At 41.0% G+C, this 21922-nt stretch overlaps 1 protein-coding gene across 1 annotated transcript; it reads right to left on the minus strand.

Annotated features, from left to right (window-relative positions):
- Positions 1-251: 251 nt before the first annotated feature.
- On the minus strand, positions 252-17834 carry LOC139468633 (ankyrin repeat domain-containing protein 50-like). The gene is made up of 10 exons (XM_071250755.1): positions 17794-17834; positions 15851-16453; positions 14336-14482; positions 12647-12760; positions 10252-10389; positions 8894-9019; positions 8037-8113; positions 7633-7759; positions 5664-5878; positions 252-3938 (listed from the first exon to the last, which is right to left on the minus strand). Exons 1-10 carry the CDS (start codon positions 17828-17830, stop codon positions 3378-3380), a joined length of 2145 nt encoding a protein of 714 aa, XP_071106856.1. The 5' UTR covers positions 17831-17834; the 3' UTR covers positions 252-3377.
- Positions 17835-21922: the final 4088 nt, after the last annotated feature.

Consider the following 21922-nt stretch of genomic DNA (forward strand, 5'->3'; position numbering starts at 1 on the left):
GGACCATCATGCCCTGACTGTGTGCTATTGTGCCCTGATGCCCTGACTGCGGGCCACACTGGAGACCATGATGCCCTGACTGTGTTTGGAATGCGTGTCATCATGCCCTGATGTTGGAATGTACCTCATGCTGTCAACCAGTCATTGCCCTGATGGCATCAGAAACACAAAATACACAAAACAAAACTTCTGAAAAACTGTTTATTATGAACATATAACATACAAATCTAGCATCACCAAAAATAGTCCTTATTGATAAATGCTGAACAACTACATAAATTCAATTATTTTCAGACTGAGAACCCACCAACTCAAACAATTTGTCCAAGTAGGTTTTGGTTCTCAGCACATGAAGCGTATCACCATTCTAGCTTGAACAATGCAGCGAACACGTTCCATGTCGAAGGTGAGACATGATCAATGAAAATATACAGGGATCAGCCCTAGGGAAACGGGAATTAACAATAAAATATGGAAAGATGACCTTTCCCAGTTTGAAGTCTGATCAACAACAACAAAGCCTGTTAAGTCTCGACAGCAGTTGTTCAAAAACAAAAGCAGGAGAGTATTGTCGTGAGGTAAGTACAGTGTCTTCAATGGTGTTATATAACTTATCTCCCTTGGATAGCTTTCCATAAAACCGACCACATAACTGTAAACATGAAATATGCGAGTATTAACCTCCTCAAAACAACAAATATCCATGAATACACAATGCCATTTCGAAAGCAGTCAAATGTGACAAGTGTTATATTTGGGATAACACTCTCTCAGTAAAGAACAGATTCCCAAATATGACACTTGTAACAAACATCCATGTGGTGACATGGTAGATCACATAACATATATGTTTGAACATGTTTGATGGACATAATTTGCTGGCAACGTCACCACTGACCACGTTTGCATTTGGAGTAACCACACATTGGGAAGAAGACATAGGGATGAGACAGGACCGAGGTTGTTAGTTCGAAGACGGTGGAAATCTGGAAAGACTACCGTACCTATTTTCTCCCAAATATATAATTTTACAGATACCACTAGTCAATATGAGCTGTGGAACAGTTTCATCTTACTCCTGTTGCCTATTCTTGAAGACAGAAACAGATCTTTCACAAAATAATGTCGCCTAAAAATAATTATTTGTAACTTGTTGAATATGTTATAATAAATCTGTCAATAGTGGGTTCAATCTTGGGCATACAAGGCCTTATGACCAGTGGCTGCCTTTCAGTGGGATTGGGTAGTAAGCTTGCTGACTTGGTTGATGCATTTCATTGTATCCCAATTGCGTACATCGGTGCTCATGATATAAATCATTGGATTGTCTGGTCCAGACTCGATTTTTTACAGACCGTTAGAATATTGTGGTGTTAAACAACCAAGAAAACATTTTGCTTCGTGTCATTTTGGCAGTGTCAGTGATACATCTGGTAGTCATAGCATGACACAGGATACATGTGATAAATAACAACAACAAATAACAATGGTTACAAGCGACGCTCACAAGCACCTCTGTGATGCAATTGTCTTTTTACGTGTAATGAAGTTCTACAGAAACAGTTTGCCAACAGGATTCACTCTCAGTGTGCTGGACCTGGTCATGGACCTTGAAGATCCGGGGTACCATAGGTCTTCAGCAACCCATGCTTGCCGTAGAAGGCAACTATGCTTGTCGTAAGAGGGTGGTCAGGCTCGATGACTAGGTTGATGCATGTCATCGATCCCAATTGCGTGGATCGATGCTCATGATATCAATCCCTGGATTGTCTGGTTCAGACTCGATTATTTACAGACGACTGTCATATAGCTGGAATATTTCTAATTGCGGCATTAAACAACAAACCAAACCAAACAATGAAGATGAGTTCACGTACCAGTGTACTCGGACAATGTACTTTGTGTCAGTCAGATTCATAGCCAGAAGCCAAGGGTGAAATTGTCAATGATACACAGCTGACCCAATTGTACTCCAACTTTACAACAGGTCTTTTCCAAGTGACATTCTTTTAAGGTGAGAGTCTGGTTTTACACTGCTTTTAGCAATATCACGCTGCGGACACCATAGCGGGCTTCCCACATTGAACCAATCAGGTGACGAGTGAACACTTAAACCACTAGGCTACCATCATGGTAAGCATGACGACTGGTTTCCTTGCATCCCCATGCAGTATGTTTCATATTTGACTCATTGCTAAGTATTGCAATAGAATGCACAATGACCAAAATCCCTCCTTTTAACAGAAGCAATAAACAAGAAATGCTTTCTGAAATGTGAAAAAAAAAGTGAAAAAATTTAAACACTCCCATAGACATTCTGATTGCTGTAATCACAGGATTGGGTGGTCAGGCTCGCTGACTTGGTTGATCATATCCCAATTGCGTGGATCGATGCTCATGATGTCAATCACTGGATTGTCTGGTCCAGACTCAATTATTTACTGACCGCCGTCATTTAGCTTGAATATTGCTGAGTGTGGCGTTAAACAAAAAACAAACAAATCTGACGTGTGTCTTTCTTACAGTACAAACCATATCTAAAGCATCAACACTCTTATGCCCTGCTTAACATGAAAATATCACCAATATGAACACAAGGTAACTGAGAAACATAAAACTAAAACATTTGTCAACCAGCAACTAAATTAACTGCAGCAACAGTGATGGATGTGTTCCTTACTGTTGAAGGACATACCTGAAGTTGAAGAAAAACATCAACTGATACCAAAGTACAGCAACTTGCTTTCCTTTTGCTCAATATGCATTGAAAGAGTGTTGTTTTTGTAGCTGCCATAATATTTCCTAGTACTGTGATGGGGTTCGAACCTCGTACCTTCTGATCTGAGGTCAGACGCCTTGTCCACAGACCAAAGATGACTCCACGCCCTGCTACATTTCACAAAGATGTAAACCGAGAGAAATCTAATTCCTGATATATTCTACATGTACATATATCTACATGATGTGTAGTTTCCTGACATAGTTAGGCTTGTTGGTAAACAACGGCGAGATAACAGTTTTCATTCAAACATAAACAACATGATCATTAATTAAGGAGGATTCTGTATGTAAATATTCCAACCTTGTTTCATCGTTCTTCATGGTGGAAAAAGAAAGAAAAACCTTTGGCATTTTGTTCATGACGGACAGAGTTTTTGACTTCTGTACTTCAGCATTGAAAGGTGATATATGTGAGTAAATAACCCAACTGACAAACGAAGATATACTGACCAGGGTTACACGATATAACATCACACACACAACCTTGTTCTAATGAAGATACCATCCCAGTATAATGTGTTGATTTTGAGCACCAGTAAATCTACAACATTAAATAGCACCATAAATTATAAACGGACCTCTTCACTGAAATCCCCTTACACAGTGACAAACCCATTCTGATCAAGCTGATCCTCCTCTATCTTTTCCTGTTCCTCCAATGTCAAGAAAGTGTCTGTCATCAAAATGTAATTTTTCAGTTTATTTGCAATGGGTAGGGTCATGACCTTGACCTGTGGCCTTGACCCCAAAACAGCACGGATGTTGCATCGACAGATCTCCTGAAGGAGCCTGGGTTGTTTCAAAGCTTGAGAAAAGAACTCAAGGATGTTCTTTTTACTCTGGGCGCTGTAATGGAACTTGAGTTCTTGGGACTGTTTGAGAATATGATTCAGCATTTTAATGACCTTGAAGGGCATATGGATATAGAACTGGAGCAGCAGTTGCATAAGGTCAAGGTCCTTGTGGGTCAAGGCCAGGAAGAGGGGTTCAAGGGCAAAGTGTGGATGTGGGTCATCCTGCAGGAGACAGCACTTCATGAGTCGTTTTGCCTTGGCGTGTGCGTCGACATCGCAGCCATACTGCAGTAAGGTCTTGCTCACCGAGTATTTGTTTTCCTGAATTCCAGCTTGCAGTGCAGTGAGGCCGCCATCGTTCAGCTGAAAATAATGGAATTGTTCATTTTTCCACCTTTTCTCTTATACTATGTAATACTATTCAAATTAGTGTACTTGCATAAGTTACAACACAAGTTGATGTTTCAGATTTCAGTTTGATATCCGTGTGACAACTGAAAGTAGGTTTTAAGGCTGGGACGAATCCAAATTTACTCCCAGTTACCCGACCCCCTATTACACGACCCTACCCAGGTATCCGAACCCCTTTTACCCGACCCTACCCGGGTACCCAACCCCCTATTACCCGACCCTACCCAGGTATCCGACCCCCTCTTACCCGACCCTACCCCGGTACCCAACCCCCTATTACCCGACCCTACCCAGGTATCCGACCCCCTTTTACCTGACCCTACCCGGGTACCCAACCCCCTATTACCCGACCCTACCCAGGTATCCGACCCCCTCTTACCGGACCCTACCCGGGTACCCAACCCCCTATTACCTGACCCTACCCGGGTACCCAACCCCCTATTACCCGACCCTACCCGGGTACCCAGTACAGGTCCCAAGAGTTGAAAACAAAATGTCTGATTGGTAATTATTTTACAGCAGCCCTGGCAAAAATTATGAAACAAACAACGAGATCATGAGTACGCTGAAGTTGACTGAACCTTTATCTTTACTCAAACATATACAAGTCAAAAGGAATGGATGTATCGTCAGAAAGAAATGCAAAAATTAGCGACATGTAGAGTAGCAACTGAGCTATAGTGAGTTTTTGTTATTAAATGATATATCATGGGTCCGGGTAGTCCTGTGGGTACCCGGTCCTACACAGGGTCCGGCCGACCCAAGTCCCCGATTTCCCAGCCCAAAAAGGTTTTTGATGTTTACCACCCTGCTGAAACCCATGAGTCAGGTATGGTGCTGACAAACCATGGTTCATAATCAGGGTGTAACTGGGATTCAAACCCACTATCAGCAGATCCTGCTACACAAGTACTGACGGTATCCATGAAAATACATCAAAGCGAAGCTTGTACACCATTGATTTGTGCTCAGGATAAGTGAACATGATCTTGTGTATGACTTCAGCAGTTTTTACAAATAATACATCTATACTTTAGCAGTGGACACCACAAACAGCCATTTCCATTCACCAATTTTGCCTGTGGAAGGAATTGACATAAGTCGTTAGGGTGATGAGCTGCAGCTCCAATATAACATTACTACTATACTATCCTGCCTGGTCATATCACACAGCCAACTGATGTTAGAAGCACAGTGTTGGAGTGTATATAATATAGGTGTACACACACAAAAAAAAAATCAGTACATGTCAATCAAACAACATGACTGAGTTATCACAAGCTATCATGTCAGAAAACTCTAAAAGTGTGAGATTTCTTGTCAAAGTAATTGATATGACTAAGTTTATCTTTCTGAAAATGCTTTTGTTGTTGTAGATTTTCTGTCCAGTGTAACTGCCAACTATATAATTTACTTAAAACACACACTGAGCGAAGTCAGGTCATCACTGACACTCACAGCATGGAAACGACCAATCTCAGTAAATAAGTAAATAAAATGTAAAAAATAAAAATGTATGTGTGGCGGACTGTTTCTCACCAAAATGTTGTTGTGTGTGTTTAAGATTCCAGCTTTGGAGATTTCCAATACTGTTATACCCTAATATCGCTGAGTGCGGCTTTAAACAAACAAACAAACAAACAAACAAACAAACCAACAAACAAACCTAACGCTCACCTGGTCGATATTGAAATTGGCCTCCACCAGCATCTGAACTATGTTCACGTGGCCATTGACTGCTGCAGCATGGAGGGGGAGGGCGATCGTCTTGATGTCATCTCGGTTGAGACGCGTCTGTTTCAGGATATGAGCTACGATGTCTGTCTTGCCTTTCTCACAAGCATTATGTAGTGGAGTCTGGTGTCGAGTGTTCACACAGTTGATGTCACAACCTGGGGAATGCAGTGTCGTCAGTATACTTTGTATGGTGGACAGCTTTCAGTTTAGTGACTGATCTTATGGTGAGAAAGATGGGTTTAATGCCGCCTTGAACAGTATTCCAGTGTCACAGCGTGTCAGCTTAATGTAGGAGGGAAGCCTGAAGTGATGCACGTCTCAGGCGTTTACCACTTCAGTGAAACCCACATGCATGGGTATGGTGCTGACACAACTAGAAACATAATCGTGGCGAACCAGGATTCGAACCCACAATCATAGGTTTCTGGAGTCTCTAAGGGACGCAACTCTGCTCAGCGAACTGCGGCACCTTACACGACTGGGACAGACATGCCCCTGATTAATCTTTTAAATTGCAGGTAAAGTGAAAAACATGATTGCGATTTTGTTGTGGATATCAAATACATCCAGGCACTTTCCAAGAAATAAATATTCGTAGACAGTATTTAAATGTCCAAATGAAAATGCTGAATTCTAATTGGGGACTAGGCCTACAGCTATTGTTTGATTGGCTTTTATGTTTGCTGTGTTTATTTATCCTGTGATTCTTAGCTGTCATACATATAGTGCTTCTGCTATTTCTGTTAATCTTACAAAAATAACAAAATAGCATACTTTGTTGAATGTGTGAATAGACCTTTGATCTTGACATTGTGATTAATTAAAATAAAAAACATTCACAAGGCAAAAAGTGGACAGGGCTCACAAATACCCCTGGCATTTCGCCTCTAACATATTTCTAAGTTCAAACCATGACCAGCAAATCACCTTTTCAATCATCTCTTACAATTTAGAGGGGCAGTCTGGTAGCCAAGTGGTTAAAGTGTTCGCTTGTCACGCTGAAGACCCGGGTTCCATTCCCGACATGGGTACAATGTGTGAAGCCCATTTCTGGTGTCCCCCGCCGTGATATTGCTGGAATATTGCTAAAAGCGGCGTAAAACCAAACTCACTCACTACAATTTAGAAGAATTACGGATGTATTGGGCCCGAGGACCTTTTCGACAAAATCAAACGTACTTTGGTGAACACCCATTCAATTCTTGACACAATACACCTGCCACAAACAAGCCTGCTATAAACTCTGCCATCTATCACACAGTCATGTTCCATTTGTTGGTAGATTAACCAGAGTTGCATCTTCCCGAGGCAGGGGATTCACTGACTATAAAAGTCCAGTTTCCACCCTTGCCAAATTAAACTGGAATTTCTGGGCTCGATTGTAGCGACATCAGTGGCTATAATGAGTTATATCCCTTCTCTGTCCCTTCTACTGACCAATCAAATTCCACCCCTCATATTACTTGTATTTGCTTTAAACAAAATGGCGGCACCCAGTGAAGACAATCTGATCAATAATCAAGATCTATATTGTTATAAAACGGGTCTTACTTTGTGAAGTGCATCAAGTCACATTAGCACTTTGATTAAAAACATGAAAATATTTGGAAAAATTCGGCTTATTGACGGCACACATATTTTGCAAATCCTGCAATCGACCGAAATCAACAAGGCAGTTTACGAAATGAATGTCGATTTTATTATGTGGTTTTGATTGGACTATGCATAGACTCATTAGTCCAGCCAAAATATAACTCCATAATTCCAACCCACTTCAGCAAAGGTGGAAACTAGTCTTGCATAGTCAGTTAACTCCCTTGCCGCGGGAAGATGCCAGAGTCGATGAGCAAGACTGCTATAAACTCTGCCATCTACTACACAGTCAGATTAAACTTGTTGGGAGATTTACCAGCGTCGATGAGCAAGGTGGCAGCCTCGTGATGGTGGTGATGGACGGTGGCATGGAGTGGGCTTTGCTGCTCAGTGTTCTCTGGGAGATTCAGGTCACTGCCTGCTGCAATCAGGGCCTTCACTATCTGAAAGTAGGTCATTTAACATGGCTTGTAGCAGAAGATAGTTTTAATAAGCCAAATGGCCATGATAGTCTTAGGCTTGATCAGGGGATACAGGTTTAGTTTTCACTGTTATTAAAATTGACAGTCAATAAGTCGGACCAGTCTATTCCTGACAGTGGTTCAGTTATCTGTGCATTCACCAAAGTCCCAACAATATCCATCCTATAACATTTTTCCATGACTCCCTTACCCATAATGAATGACCAGTCCCAATGTTCAACTTGATAATGTGACATACCGATTTATGTGACCTTGACACAACAGCTGCCATGAGAGGGTGTTGACCTTGGGAGTTCACCTGGTTGATCTTGCAACCTATTGAAATCCATGGCAATAAATCAGCGAGGAAATAATACAAAACAACAAGCAAGTCTAGATATACAAACATAATGATGGTGCATGCTCCTGGAGAAAACCTTGCATGGTGAGATCATTTTCTTTCATGTTGTCCAGATAATGCATGTGTACAAAGTATCTGAGCAAGATGATTCTACTGAAATATTTTTCTGAAAACAAAATATAAGACTATAGTGTTCCTTCGATTCTGTTAATAGCTCTAAATATTCCTTTTAATAACCTCTTAACTAGATCATTTTGTCAGTTTAATCGTTTCAATTTCCAACATAAGAAATTACATTACAAGACACAATCGATGTACCGCAGGTTTAACGCCACACACAATATTCCAGTTATATGATGTTGTATGTAAATGATAGAGTCTGGACCAGACAACCCAGTAATTGATATCAGGAGCATCAATCTACACAATTGGGACACGATGACAAGCATCAACCAGTCAGTTAGTTGCCTCTTACAACAAGCATGGGTTGCTGAAAATGGATTCTAATCCGGATCTTCACAGGAAGGATGATGCCTGTCATTAACAAAGAATGCACCAGGCACAAATTGAACTACCAGGTTATACATGGTTTAGCATCTGCTCACGTGACGAGAGTGCCAAGTTTATATGCATCAAATGATATGGACATTCGCCTTGTAATGTGTGGTTCCAGCATCTTATCATCACGTTACTAATCGCCATAGTTCCCATGACAATGGATGTGTCCTGTATTCCAGGGTCATGGGGCCACCCACCTGATTGGATCAGAAGTTCCACAATGTCGGGGTTGTTACCATACACGCCGCCGTGAAGAATTGTCTCCCCTGCTGTTGTCGAGACTTCCAAGGAAGCACCATTGTTTAATAACAGCTTTGTTATTTCTAGAAAAAAATTGAAAAACTTTAACAATCATGCAAACCCTCTGTGAAGATATAAGCTCCAGAGTGATTGTGATGAAGTAATTCACAGACATACCATGTAAGAAGCACTGGCTACCATATGACCCTTAACATGGAATCTGAGAGATTTTATTTCAGTTCTTACTTGAAGCATATGAGTGTACTACAGCTTTCTATCTGTGACAGTAACTGTGGATGTGATTGTGACTGTGGATGTGACTGTACATGTGACTGTGGATGTGATGGTGACTGTCACTGTGACTATAGATGTGACTGTGGATGTGGATGTTACTGTGGATATGACTGTGACTGTGGATGTGACTGTGACTGTGACTGTGGATGTGATGGTGACTGTCACTGTGACTATAGATGTGACTGTGGATGTGGACGTTACTGTGGATATGACTGTGACTGTGGATGTGACTGTGGATGTGATGGTGACTGTCACTGTGACTATAGATGTGACTGTGGATGTGGATGTTACTGTGGATATGACTGTGACTGTGGATGTGATGGTGACTGTGAATGTCACTGTAACTATAGATGTGGATGTGGATGTTACTGTGGATATGACTGTGACTGTGGATGTGACTGTGACTGTGACTGTGACTGTGGATGTGATGGTGGTTGTGAATGTCACTGTGACTATAGATGTGACTGTGACTGTGGATGTTACTGTGGATGTGATTGTGACTGTGGATGTCACTGTGGCTATAGATGTGACTGAGACTGTGGATGTCACTGTGACTATAGATGTGACTGTGACTGTGGATGTGATGGTGACTGTGAATGTCACTGTGACTATAGATGTGACTGTGGATGTGGATGTTACTGTGGATGTGATTGTGACTGTGACTGTGGATGTGACTGTGACTGTGGATGTTACTGTGGATGTGATTGTGACTGTGGATGTCACTGTGACTATAGATGTGACTGTGACTGTGGATGTGATGGTGACTGTGGATGTCACTGTGGCTATAGATGTGACTGAGACTGTGGATGTTACTGTGGATGTGATTGTGACTGTGGATGTCACTGTGGCTATAGATGTGACTGAGACTGTGGATGTCACTGTGACTATAGATGTGACTGAGACTGTGGATGTTACTGTGGATGTGATGGTGACTGTGGATGTCACTGTGACTATAGATGTGACTGAGACTGTGGATGTGGATGTGACTATGTCTATGACCATGTGTTTGACTGTGACTGACCAAGGTCTCCGCTGGAAGCAGCCTGGTAGAGCGGAGTCCAGCCCTCGGTGTCACAGATACTAAGGTCTGCTCCCGCTGACACTAGCAGCTCCACGATGTTGATGGATGGCTTTCCCGGATCTCCAAAATACTGGGACACTGAGAGAGAAAAAAACGAAGTTGTCAGCAGCTGATGACATATGCCCATATCTGGTGGCGAGATTTGACATTGCATATTGCCTTGTCTCCTGTATCAACCTTTCCATCATATACAGATGAAACCGACTTGTTTCAGTGGACCAGATATTGTAACAAGTTGGTAAATTAACAGGGCAAACAGCTGGATCTTTTCACTAAAATGTATTTTTTAGAGTAAAATATCATTTATACTTATCCTGACTTGTACTAATTGCTTATCTCATCTCAGTGATGTGTTCCAAAGAACAGAGAAAAACATCTCACCTGAACGCACCCTTCAGTTGCAGAAGCTGCTCTGGAAACAACTCTTCACTAGACATTTTGCTTATGCTTGCGAGTGAAATACATATATTTGAAGCTTACTTAGAACGATTTTTGTGTTGAGAAATGGTCATTATCTTGACACAATCATCATCACTCATGTTCTGATTCACGTAGTAAAACAGGGGAGCAGTGACTCTCAGTCAGTGGTTATGAATCACTGACCTGACTTCTACGAGTCGATTTCGATTACTGTCGATTGTTAAGCGACCCATAAGGGTCTGAACTGGTGAATAGTTTCTGTGGTGAAGTTTCGAAGGTAATGGATGGCAAAAACTGTTTCCGATTTCCAGAAACATCCTTCCATTATTGTCGGAATGGAGCAGTTGCTATGGAAGGCTAACGTGGAAGAAGAGGTCTGACCTTAAGCAGATTGTAAGCCAAAGGAAGGGTCTAGACCGGCCTCTCTGCAGGCTCGAAGTATATAAGTCATCCAGCAGAAGATGGTAATTCTAGAAACGTTTCTAGTTAACAGGATGAAAAGTCATCTCAACTATTGACGTCTGGAATTTGTCCTCCGTAAATAAATACATTAGACTCTGACTGGACACAGTGAAAAATCCTCTGTATTTTCGGAACCAAGGATAGATGATAAAGGCAGGATGTGAAACTGTCTGGTTAACTTGGCAGCTGATGCTTGGCGATGACATCCCAACAGAGACACAGATGGGCTGATACGTTGTCACCATTGCTATCTAGTGCTGCTGAAATTTATGGCATGGATTAATCAACTGCTGTCTGATTAGATCAGTCTGTTGTGCGTCAATGCCGTCGTCCAGGTAAAAGGCAGAACAAAATCCTTGTTGTGAAGGAAGGTCACCATAGGCTTAGTTATCCGTGAAAACAGCCACAGGGCTGGGGAAATGCCAAATGGAAGCACTGCCCACTGGTGATGAAGGTTGTTGAAGAGAAAAGGGAGGTAATTCCTGGACTGATAGATATGTGTCTATCCTGATCTATGCTGGCTAGATAGTTGGCCTGACTTATCATCTGTCACTAATGAGTTAGATAGAGCATCCTGAATTTTTGCCGGCTTTCGTAGATAGGACTTGTTGAAACCTGTGAAAGGTTAACTAGCGACGAGAGCAGCGTGATGGTAGGCGGCAGTGTGCAGGAAGCATGCTTCTGTGACTTCGTGGCTGCCTTTGTGCAGGCATCCTTAACCAAGAAGACGACTGTGATGACAATGAAAAGCAGCTCTTCATCCTCCTCGATGACTGTTTCCTCACCTTTGGCTGCTTCTCGTCGCCTTGTATTAGGGACGTAGTGAAGGACTTCTGTGACCTCGCGAGGAAGGGTTTCAGCAGTCACCTCAGCTATGACCACAAAGGATCTGTCCTCATCTGAAGAAGAAACTGTTTAGGTGTGATAATACTAGTCGCTTCTCCTGTGGAAAATGACCAAGGGGAATCACGTCTTTTACGGTCCAACTTCTTCCTCTGCACTACATACAAGAAGTCTGCAAAGTCTTCTTCCCCAAAGGATGTGCAGAAACTGCAAGACTCCCTTGTGCATGGTTGAGTTTAAAACGAATTAGTGAAAAAGTTTAAGCCAAAGTAGAAAAATAAAGTACAGTATGATGAAGAAAGTTTTGAAGGAGGTATTCGCTACAACATTTTTTAACAAAACTATTAATCTTGATAAGATGGCTCGGATTATGATTGCGCAGAAATTTAGCCCAACCATCCAGTTGTCGTGAAAATGAGAGAGGGACGAGTGTACTGGTTTGGGCCGAGCTTCCGGTGCGGCTGCAGGGTGCTTTCAGGTGAGATGTTTTTCTCTGTTCTTTGGAACACGGCACAGGAGTTTCCCCTACCTGATGAGATCAGAAGAAGTCATGAGATATGATGAGTCAGGATAAGGTAAACTTATAAGTTTTCACATGCACAGATGTTACCTTGTCTGATGGCCTCATGTATAGGAGCGTGATGAAGTCTGTCTTTCAAGTTGATGTTACACCTTGCTTTTATCAGTGCCTTTGCCACTTCAATGTGATTGTTTCGGATGGAATCTGACAGAAAGAAGCACAACAGGTCATAAAAACAGGTCACAGCAAAGGTCATCCCGCAAACATTGATACAGTGATCCCTTGCTACAACGCTACCTTGGAGATCAAAATAATTGGTGATCATTATAGCTGATCAGTGGTTTAGCCAAGGTGGAGTCGTGGGGGGTAGATGACCAACGGGTTTAACAGGGTTTAACGTCACATTCAAGATTATTGCACTCTTATAGCGATGTGCACATGTGTGTTTGTGTGTGACTAATGTCGATTATATAGTGCTAGCACACTAAGATACCATACCACAGTTTAACATGAACACCCCACTCAGACATAGTATACTGACTCTGTGCCGACCAGTCCTTGTCTATCATGCAGACAACAACCCCATCCTTTCACAACAGATTCCAAGGTGCAAGGGGACGAACATGGCAAGAAATACAAAACTTGGGGAGGGGTATAAAAACATTTACTATTATATGGTTAATAGTTAAAATATAAGTTTCATTGTCATGATAGGTCACTACTTTGGTGGTTTTGAATCCTTTGGGACAGGCTGGACAAGAATGTGACTGTAATCGTACATACACTTTATAATTTTTGTTTGTCATGTTTGTTGTTGCCACACTCAGCAAATGGTTACAGTGTTGTTTGTTTGTTTGTTTGTTGTTTGAAGCCACACTCAGCATTTTTCCAGCTACATGACAGTGGTCTGTAAATAATCAAGTTGGACCAGACAATCAGTGATTGATGTCATGAGCATCGAGCTACACAACTGGGATATGCTTTACTTCTTCATGTAAATATAGTTCTTTCTAACCGAAACCAGGAGGATGGCTCTGTTAACCATCTGGATTTAGCTGTTAAAAGGTATATTTATCTCTAAAGTATCCAAGACAAAAAGGTTTCCGAAAATTATCAAGGAAAAAAAAATAGCTGAATTTATTTTGCAAATCAAAATGACAGTATTGCCAAGTTTGAAAGAAAGTGACCTGCACGTTTGCAAACAACGTAACATCTCCCTGAGGCAATGGAGTTAACTGACTGTAAAAGTCCAGTTTCCGAACTAGGCTGGAATTATTGAGTTACATTTTGGCTGGATTAACAAGTCTATGCATAGTCCAATCAAAATGGTGTAACAAAATCAACATCCAGTTCGCAAACAACATGGATACCAATGTGCAGATTTTGGTCGACTGCAGGATTTGCAAAGGATCTGTACGTCATCTGGGCGTCGTGAGGTAAGATCCGCTTTATAATCCAGCCCAGAAATTCCAGCCCAGTTTGGCAAGGGAGGAAACTGGACTTTTATAGTCAGTTAACTCCCTTGCCTCGGGAAGATGCCAATGCAAAGACACAAGTTGCTTTCAAAATCTCATGTAGACATTGCTTACATGGCTACTGAATTAACATAAAAATATACAATGAAAAGAACAGACACAGACAGAGTCACAATCTAGGCAATCTTATGGGGAAGATCATCTTCACTTCTTCCCCAACTGACTGAATCATCTCAAGGTTGTATAAATGACCGGTCCCTGAACAGAATCAGACAACACACACAATCCGTCCACATTTTCCTACCAAGAAGAGGAGTGAATCCTTTAATGGTGGCTATGTTGACGTCTGCTCCTGCTGTGATGAGGGCCAAGGCTACGTCAAGGTGACCCTGGGCTGCACAGTGGTACAGGGCGGTCTGCCCAAGTCGGTCTTGTCTGTTGATGTCACAGCCTGAAAAATGTCCACACATCACGAGGCTGTTGAAAACATTATCATCAGAAACATGACATCGGTATCAAATAATTCACTTACACATTGTAAGATTCTTATTTGAGCATGAACATTTACATAGTGAGGGCTAAACTGTATGAACACTTGAGCTGAGAGTAAATAGGACACTTTACCAAGAGATTGTCTACATAGTACATTGTGTGTAAGCATGGTAAGCCCAACTAGGAACATCCTTCATTTCCTCTTAGTCTTACCCCCATACAACAATCTGACACCACTTAAACCTCATGGGGATCTCGGGGTGGACCTTAAACTGCAAACTGGAAAATTTTATTCAAAAATGTTCAACCAGACAAAATTTGGAGTGGGCTAGTGGTGAAACAACCCTGACACTCTGGTTAAGACTATTGATCACATCTTCTCAAGACAAGGGAGTTAACTGACTATAAAAGTCAGTTTCCACCCTTGCCGAACAAGGCTGGACATCTGGAGTTACATTGTGGCTGGACTAATGAGTCTTTGCATAGTCCAATAAAATTCATGTGACGAACTAGACATCTGGTTTGCAACATGGATTTCAAAAGGCAGATTTTGGACGGATGCAGGCTTTGCAAAGCATGTGTACCGCCAACTGGGCATTGACAGATTTTTTGCAAATTTTTTCATGTTTTTACTGCAATAAATACAATAAATTTATTACAATGGAAATTCTAGCCTAGTTTGGCAAGGGTTCAAACGAGGCTTATATTGTCTCAAGGATGATTGATCACTGGTGTGGGGGTGGTCACAAGTCAGTAAAATTTGGGAACTTTAGCATGGTTTAGCCAAGAGTCATTATTAAATTGGCTTAGTCAGTTAAAAAACCATGTTAACAGTGGACATACTATCAAGTTTAATCTACAATTCGAAATAATCTCTTAGCGAATAGGTATCTTTAGTCAGTCTGTTGGAAAGCATGGGGACAGCTGATCCTGCTCATATTTCATTACTGCAATTTATGTTCTGCAAATACCAAACATTGCTTGGTTTTGTTGTGTCAGATCTAGTTATATATGACTTTTTCATTAAGTCATAATTTACAGTAAGCAGTTTTTAATGGTCTTTTCCACATAAATCTTTTATCATAAAAAGTTGACCCACATTCAGCAACCCATGCTTGTAATAAGATGCAGCTAACAGGATCAGGTGGTAAGGCATGCTGACTTGGTTGATGCATGTCATCATATCCCAACTGTGTACATCAATGCTCATGATGTCAATCACAGGATTGTCTAGATCCGAAATTTACAGACCATCGTTATGTAGATGAAATATTGCTGTGCGGCGTTGAACAACTAACAATTAAACAACATTCAGTCTCTCTCTCACCTGAATGCAGCAGGATGCTTGTTGCTTCGATGTCACCTTGACCAGCAGCGAGGATAAGAGGGGTCCTGTTGGACTGGTCACTCGTGTTTTTACAGCACCCAGCCTCAAGAAGAATCTTCATGATTTCAACATTTCCCTGCTGCACTGATGTAAACAATGCTGTCTGACCACGGCTGTTCCAAAGATCAAGGTCACACTTAGCTTGTATCAAAAACCTCAAGATATCCTCCCGGCCTTTCAGGGCACAAACGTTCAAGGGAGAGGCACCATTATCATTACAAAGGTCAACATTGGCTCTACTTTCTATGAGCAACTGTGCAACGTCCCCATGACCTCTCCAACATGCACTGTTCAATAGTGAGTTCATTTCTGCATCTGTTTTGTTGACGTCTGCTCCTTTGGCTATCAGCAGACGGCATATTTCAAAATGGCCTTCTCGGACTGCTAGCTGTAATGCTGTTTGGCCTCTGTAGTAAAAATCAACATCAATGTCTCCTGCTATTATTTCCTTGACTACTTCAATCTTATTTTCAGAAATTGTGTCTTGTAATTTACGAATTCGTCTTCTTATTTCCCTTTTCTCGTAGGCAGATATTTTCTCACCTAAAAGAAAACAATTATATAATCATGAATATCTTATCTAACAACAAGTCATGATGATGATAGAAACAAGGACTGGGACGGGAAACTCGGGTACTTGGGTCAGGTGGGTGCTGAGGACCAAGGTACCCACATGACTACCCAGACCCATGGTTAGTATGTGGTATATTATTTAAGGACCAAACTCATCTAGAACTCCATGGTTATACACTACAAGTCACAAATGTTAGCATTTCTTTCTGATAATGCACACATTTTGACTTTCATATGTTTGAATAACGATAAAACTTCAGCCAAGTGACAATATTGTAGAAATATTTGTAGGGTATTTCTTAGCTACATGGGTGCCTTAGTAAAAAATAAGTACTCATTTACCAAGTTGTCAGCACCTAATTGTTTAACTTTACATATCCATTTTCTCGCGAAACTCAAAATTTTATATATTTTAATTGTTCAGAGAATCCTCAAACTACATTGGATTAATACGATAAGAGCTAGCTACCCCATACCTGACCTCACAACTAACCATAAGGATTGTAAAGGGGTGTTTGCCTGGCATGAGACTCCCAAACCAAATGATTGTGATGGGGTGTTTGATTGAAAACGGGATCAAAGCCAAGGGCTAAGGACAGAGTAGGAATGCACCAACCAAACCTACCGTAACCAAAACACAACTAACCATAAGGATCGAAGAGGCTGACATAATCAGTCTTTGTGAAGCGAGAGAGTCAGTCTGAGACAATTAACCTAGGGCTATAGGCCCATCAGCTGCATCCAGTAAACTGCTTTGTTGATGCTCATTCAGTATTTCACAGATATATTAAGACGTATGCTTATCAAGACTAACAAATATAAACAGAAAAGAAAAAGACCCAGGTGCGTTGGGTCATGTTTACATTATTTCTGATGATAAGAAATATGTGAACAATTTTAATTGACACTTCGGTCACACTGATCTATGCTGGAATGTCAGGCATCCATGAGATGGCACGTTTACAGACTGTTTTTTTGTCAATAGGTAAAGCTATTAAGGGTAGGATCTATGGATGTAAATCCAAGCCATAAGTTTATGAAGATCACAATCGATGAGGAGGTCATGTTCGTGTGTTCTGGCCATAGTAAACGGTACACTACAGCTTACAGCAAACCATCTCAAGTGATCGAAAACTGAACATTTCTTCACAAAAACATCAGACACTGTGAGCTTTGTGTTATGGATCATGTCGGAAGCACATCACTTTTGCATACACAAATACGATAAAGCATATAGTGATGCCTTCATAGCACTTGAATTTATCAAAACACAGCTAATGATGTTTGCAAAATCACAGAAATTATAATACCGTTACTTCTTGACGAAATTCTACTGGTGGCAGCCATTTTGATAACGAGGGACCTGTTATTGTAAGGGAGAGTTCATTGCATTTTGATATCCAAAACACTTTCCTGTTGGAATGATTCCGTGCCAAATTGCCATGAAAGGTCAACTGTAGTTATGTGAGACAATTGGGAGTTTTTAACGGAGGCGGTTGTCATCATGTAGACTAGTCTCCTAGCTACCCAATATCCCCGTTTCACACACGGTATATAAAATTTCACACACTCAATATAATTTTGAACCTTACTCTCGACAAAACTATATGACAAGAGCGATGACTTCAGCTATCCAAAAGTCAACTCTCGCATTATGTCGAGCAGTATTACATTTCTCAACCTTTTGGATACAATCGAGCATGCTCTTTTACAAGATTTCAAAGAGCGTCCTTGGACTCTTGCTCAGACGTTATTTGATCAAGGTTACATTTCAAAAGCAGACATATTGAAAATGTAAATGTTATTTATTGCCAGGATAGTTCTTGATATTTTACTTGTGGAACGTATGTCGCTTGTAGAATGAAATGTGTTATGTTTATAGATCTACATATATTTTATTTTGATTCATATATTGAAATCCGATCCTTCTACGACCTTTGGCCTTAGTGTGCCCTATGAATCTAGTTGTGCCTTACTATTAACCTCTACGCCAAAGATCATGCAGATGGTCAGTGATATAGGGACAGCTCACTGGTCTAACTCCAATGTAAAGGCTTCAATGTTTTGTGAAATGTCGACGAAGAAAACAGATTTGAAAAACGAACACTATATCTGCAAAATATTAGTGGTCACGTCCAAGTTCAAAGGACGTAACTCTTTCCTTCCATGCGTACATTCACATAATTTTGCTGATAAATTGCTTTGATTTCACTCAATATTTGATATCATTCTACAACCATCAAATAGCCAATTCCCTTTCACTGATATGTCCGCCTGAACTACAGATATAGGAGGCCAACGAGACCGCTTCATCTGCTTCATATTTATATCTATGCATAAAGATTCAGAGTGACAAAACACCCTCAATAAGACTGTATGACAAGTGGGGATGTCTTCAACTTTCCAACAGTCAACTCTCCCTTCCTGTCGAGTAAATATTCAAACAGCTCCAGCCTTTAGTGTTTCCATTTCACAACTTTTGAATCACAATCAAGCATGCTCTTTCTACCAAGATTTCAAAGACAAGGCCTCAGTAAAGCTTTCAGTAAAGCAGACGGCATATTTCAAAATGGCCTTCTCGGACTGCTAGCTGTAATGCTGTTTGGCCTCTGTAGTAAAAATCAACATCAATGTCTCCTGCTATTATTTCCTTGACTACTTCAATCTTATTTTCAGAAATTGTGTCTTGTAATTTACGAATTCGTCTTCTTATTTCCCTTTTCTCTCCACAAGACTGTATGACAAGTGGGGATGTCTTCAACTTTCCAATAGTCAACTTTCCCTTCCTGTCGAATACCATATGTTCCCGTGTTCTTTAAGGTGAACAATTTATTTGCCTTTGCATGTGTTTGTGACGGGTGCCACCAGAGGGCACATCTGGTATCTTATCCCATTTTGATAGTGATTCATAAACACATGTTCATGATATAGTCGGAATGGACAATGGACTCTGCTTTTAGCAGAGATTTCTTATGAATATTGAAAGGAGTTTATTGCGTTTAATTAAATAAGTACAGATAATATACTGACAGGGATAAAGCCCAAAATGAAGCACGAGAAGGCCGCTTTATATCCAGTTTGATGTTACTAAGTTGAAAATGAGTAAAATCTATTGTAAGATTATAAAGATTAAATTGTTTTGAAAAGCCGACAGAAGTGTTCATAGGGACATCAAGTAATTCTATTCATATTAACATTTGCATGTTTTAGTTTCGTTTATAACAACAGGAAAATACATTTTATCAAAAAGATTTGTTGTAGTTATTTTCAGTGTGCTTTTTTAAATGTTTGAACTCATAAGAATGTTTACCCTTAAAGATAGTAAAATTAATGATGAAAGTTCAGTATGAGTATCGGACTTGCTCAACGTTAATGTTTTCCCGAGAATATCGAAAAATCTTCATTTTCTCTCATTTTGGCCACACTTTGAATTCTGTATTGTGAATGTCTCAACACTTGCAAGTCAAAGATGAGTGAGTGAGTGCGTTAAGATTTAAAGTCACATCGGCAGTATTTCACTGCAGTGAAAGATGAAGGCAAGCTTTCTTGACGGTCGTGTTAACATATCTGAAAACTTTTAAAACTATATTTCATAGTTTTCCGTATGTATAAACTTACTATTTCATTACTTATTTTGTACATATTTTCGGAAATGACATGCTATATATAATGTTAAACTATTACATGTTTTATTTATCTTATTTCGAATAGGTGACACAGACATCGGAAGCCACATCTAGCCAACACAACCCAGACATAGCAGGAGCTGAAATGTCTATGTGTGAAATAAAAGCCACAAAGCGTTTTTCATAACCGTAATAAGTCTGTTCTAAAAGCAGAGTCCATTTTGCGATTCAGACTATAACGTATGTTTATGAATGCGCGTTGTGATTCTATTGTGGCGTATGGTTTCTCTTCCATGGGAGAGGTGAGGTGAGGTGAGGTGAGGTGAGGTGAGGTGAGGTGAAATGGGATTTAACATTATTATACTTATATAGCGACGGGCATGCGCGCGCGCGCGAGTGTGTGTGTGTGTGTGTGTGTGTGTGTGTGTGCTTGTACTAGTCCGGACTGACGCCGATGTATAGTGCTTGCCCACTGAAATACCATGCCGCAGTTTAACACGAATGCCCAACTCAGATACAGAAAACTCCGAGCCGACCAGCCCTTGTTTAAGCCACTTAATGCCGAACGCCAGGCAGGGTAACAACAAGTACCACGTTTAATCGTCCTTTGGTATGACGCGGCCGTGACTCGAACACCGGACCTTCAGACCTCACGGGGTGGATAGTAGGTGACTGCTGCTCGCCATCTTGTCATGTTTGTCACGATCCCTACCCTCCAAAGTTTAACAAACAGCTCAGTTCGTATATATCCAGTATAGCTGAGTATGAAATGTGAATGTCCGTTGGTCGTTGGAACAATATGTCGTGCACCATGAATTTGATTGTGTCGACTTAATTGTTTTGTAACTTGGTAAATTATTATTATCAAACTTCGTATACAGGCGTAGGTGTTCTCAACTGTTCAAAAAAGGGATTCGAACCTGGTCCGACTGCGGTGCAATTCGACCTGTATCCTTGGTGTCCATTTTGAATCCAAGACTCAACACAAAGGTATAGTAAAACTTTATTAAAGATAACAATGAAATTTGATGAAAACTCATTATACAGATCACAGTATGCTTTGCCTTACAGCCTATGAACCCACGTGCTGGCCCACACATCGTTACACTATATACGTAGTGCATGCCATGACGAACACTGTGACAAACTGTACTGATGTCATACAGCACACACTCGTTAAACCGGACAACTCAAAATGTAAGAGCGGAAACAGAAAACGGAGGGGCATATTTAAGCAGCCATGAAAGAAATAGCCTGGTTCCGTGGGCATGCTGCGCTGGCGCTGGCGCTTCACTGAGCGCCAGCGCAACATACCTAGAGGACCAGGCTGCAAAACACCCAGGGGCGCGTTTTAAAAAGAGACCGTAGCGGTACGGCGGCCGCGAGTCTATGTTGACGTATAGGAGTTACGATAATCGTAGTGCTACGATCGCTTTATGAAACGGGCCTTTAATGAATGCGAATAGTCTCCTCAGAAAGTAAAGTAGTCGTGTTGAAATGGTGAACGCATATATTACCAATTGTGTTGGCTACAGTGTTGTTTGTTGTTAACGCCGCACTCAGCAGTGTTCCAGTTATATGACGGCGGTCTGTAAATAATCGAGTCTGGACCAGACTATCCAGTGATTGACACCATGACAATCGGCCTACACAACACGACATGCATCAACCAAGTTAGCGAGCCTGACCACCCGATCCCTTTTGTTGCCTCTTACAACAACCATAGTCGTCTTTTACAGCAAGCATTGGTTGCTGAAGACCTATTCTATCCCGGATCTTCACGGGTTTATACTGTTGTTATACGTTGAAACTA

This window comes from Haliotis cracherodii, unplaced genomic scaffold, assembly GCF_022045235.1.
Source record: "Haliotis cracherodii isolate W230 unplaced genomic scaffold, xgHalCrac1.p SCAF_2, whole genome shotgun sequence".
Lineage (NCBI taxonomy): Eukaryota > Metazoa > Mollusca > Gastropoda > Lepetellida > Haliotidae > Haliotis > Haliotis cracherodii.

Coding starts and splice junctions, on each gene's coding strand:
- LOC139468633 (XM_071250755.1), bottom strand. CDS start 17,830: ATGGCTGCCACCAGTAGAATTTCGTCAAGAAGTAACG. Junction 14,483..15,850: donor AAGCATCCTGCTGCATTCAG/GTGAGAGAGAGA, acceptor GACATTTTTCAG/GCTGTGACATCAACAGACAA. Junction 12,761..14,335: donor AGGATTCACTCCTCTTCTTG/GTAGGAAAATGT, acceptor TCTTTCTGTCAG/ATTCCATCCGAAACAATCAC.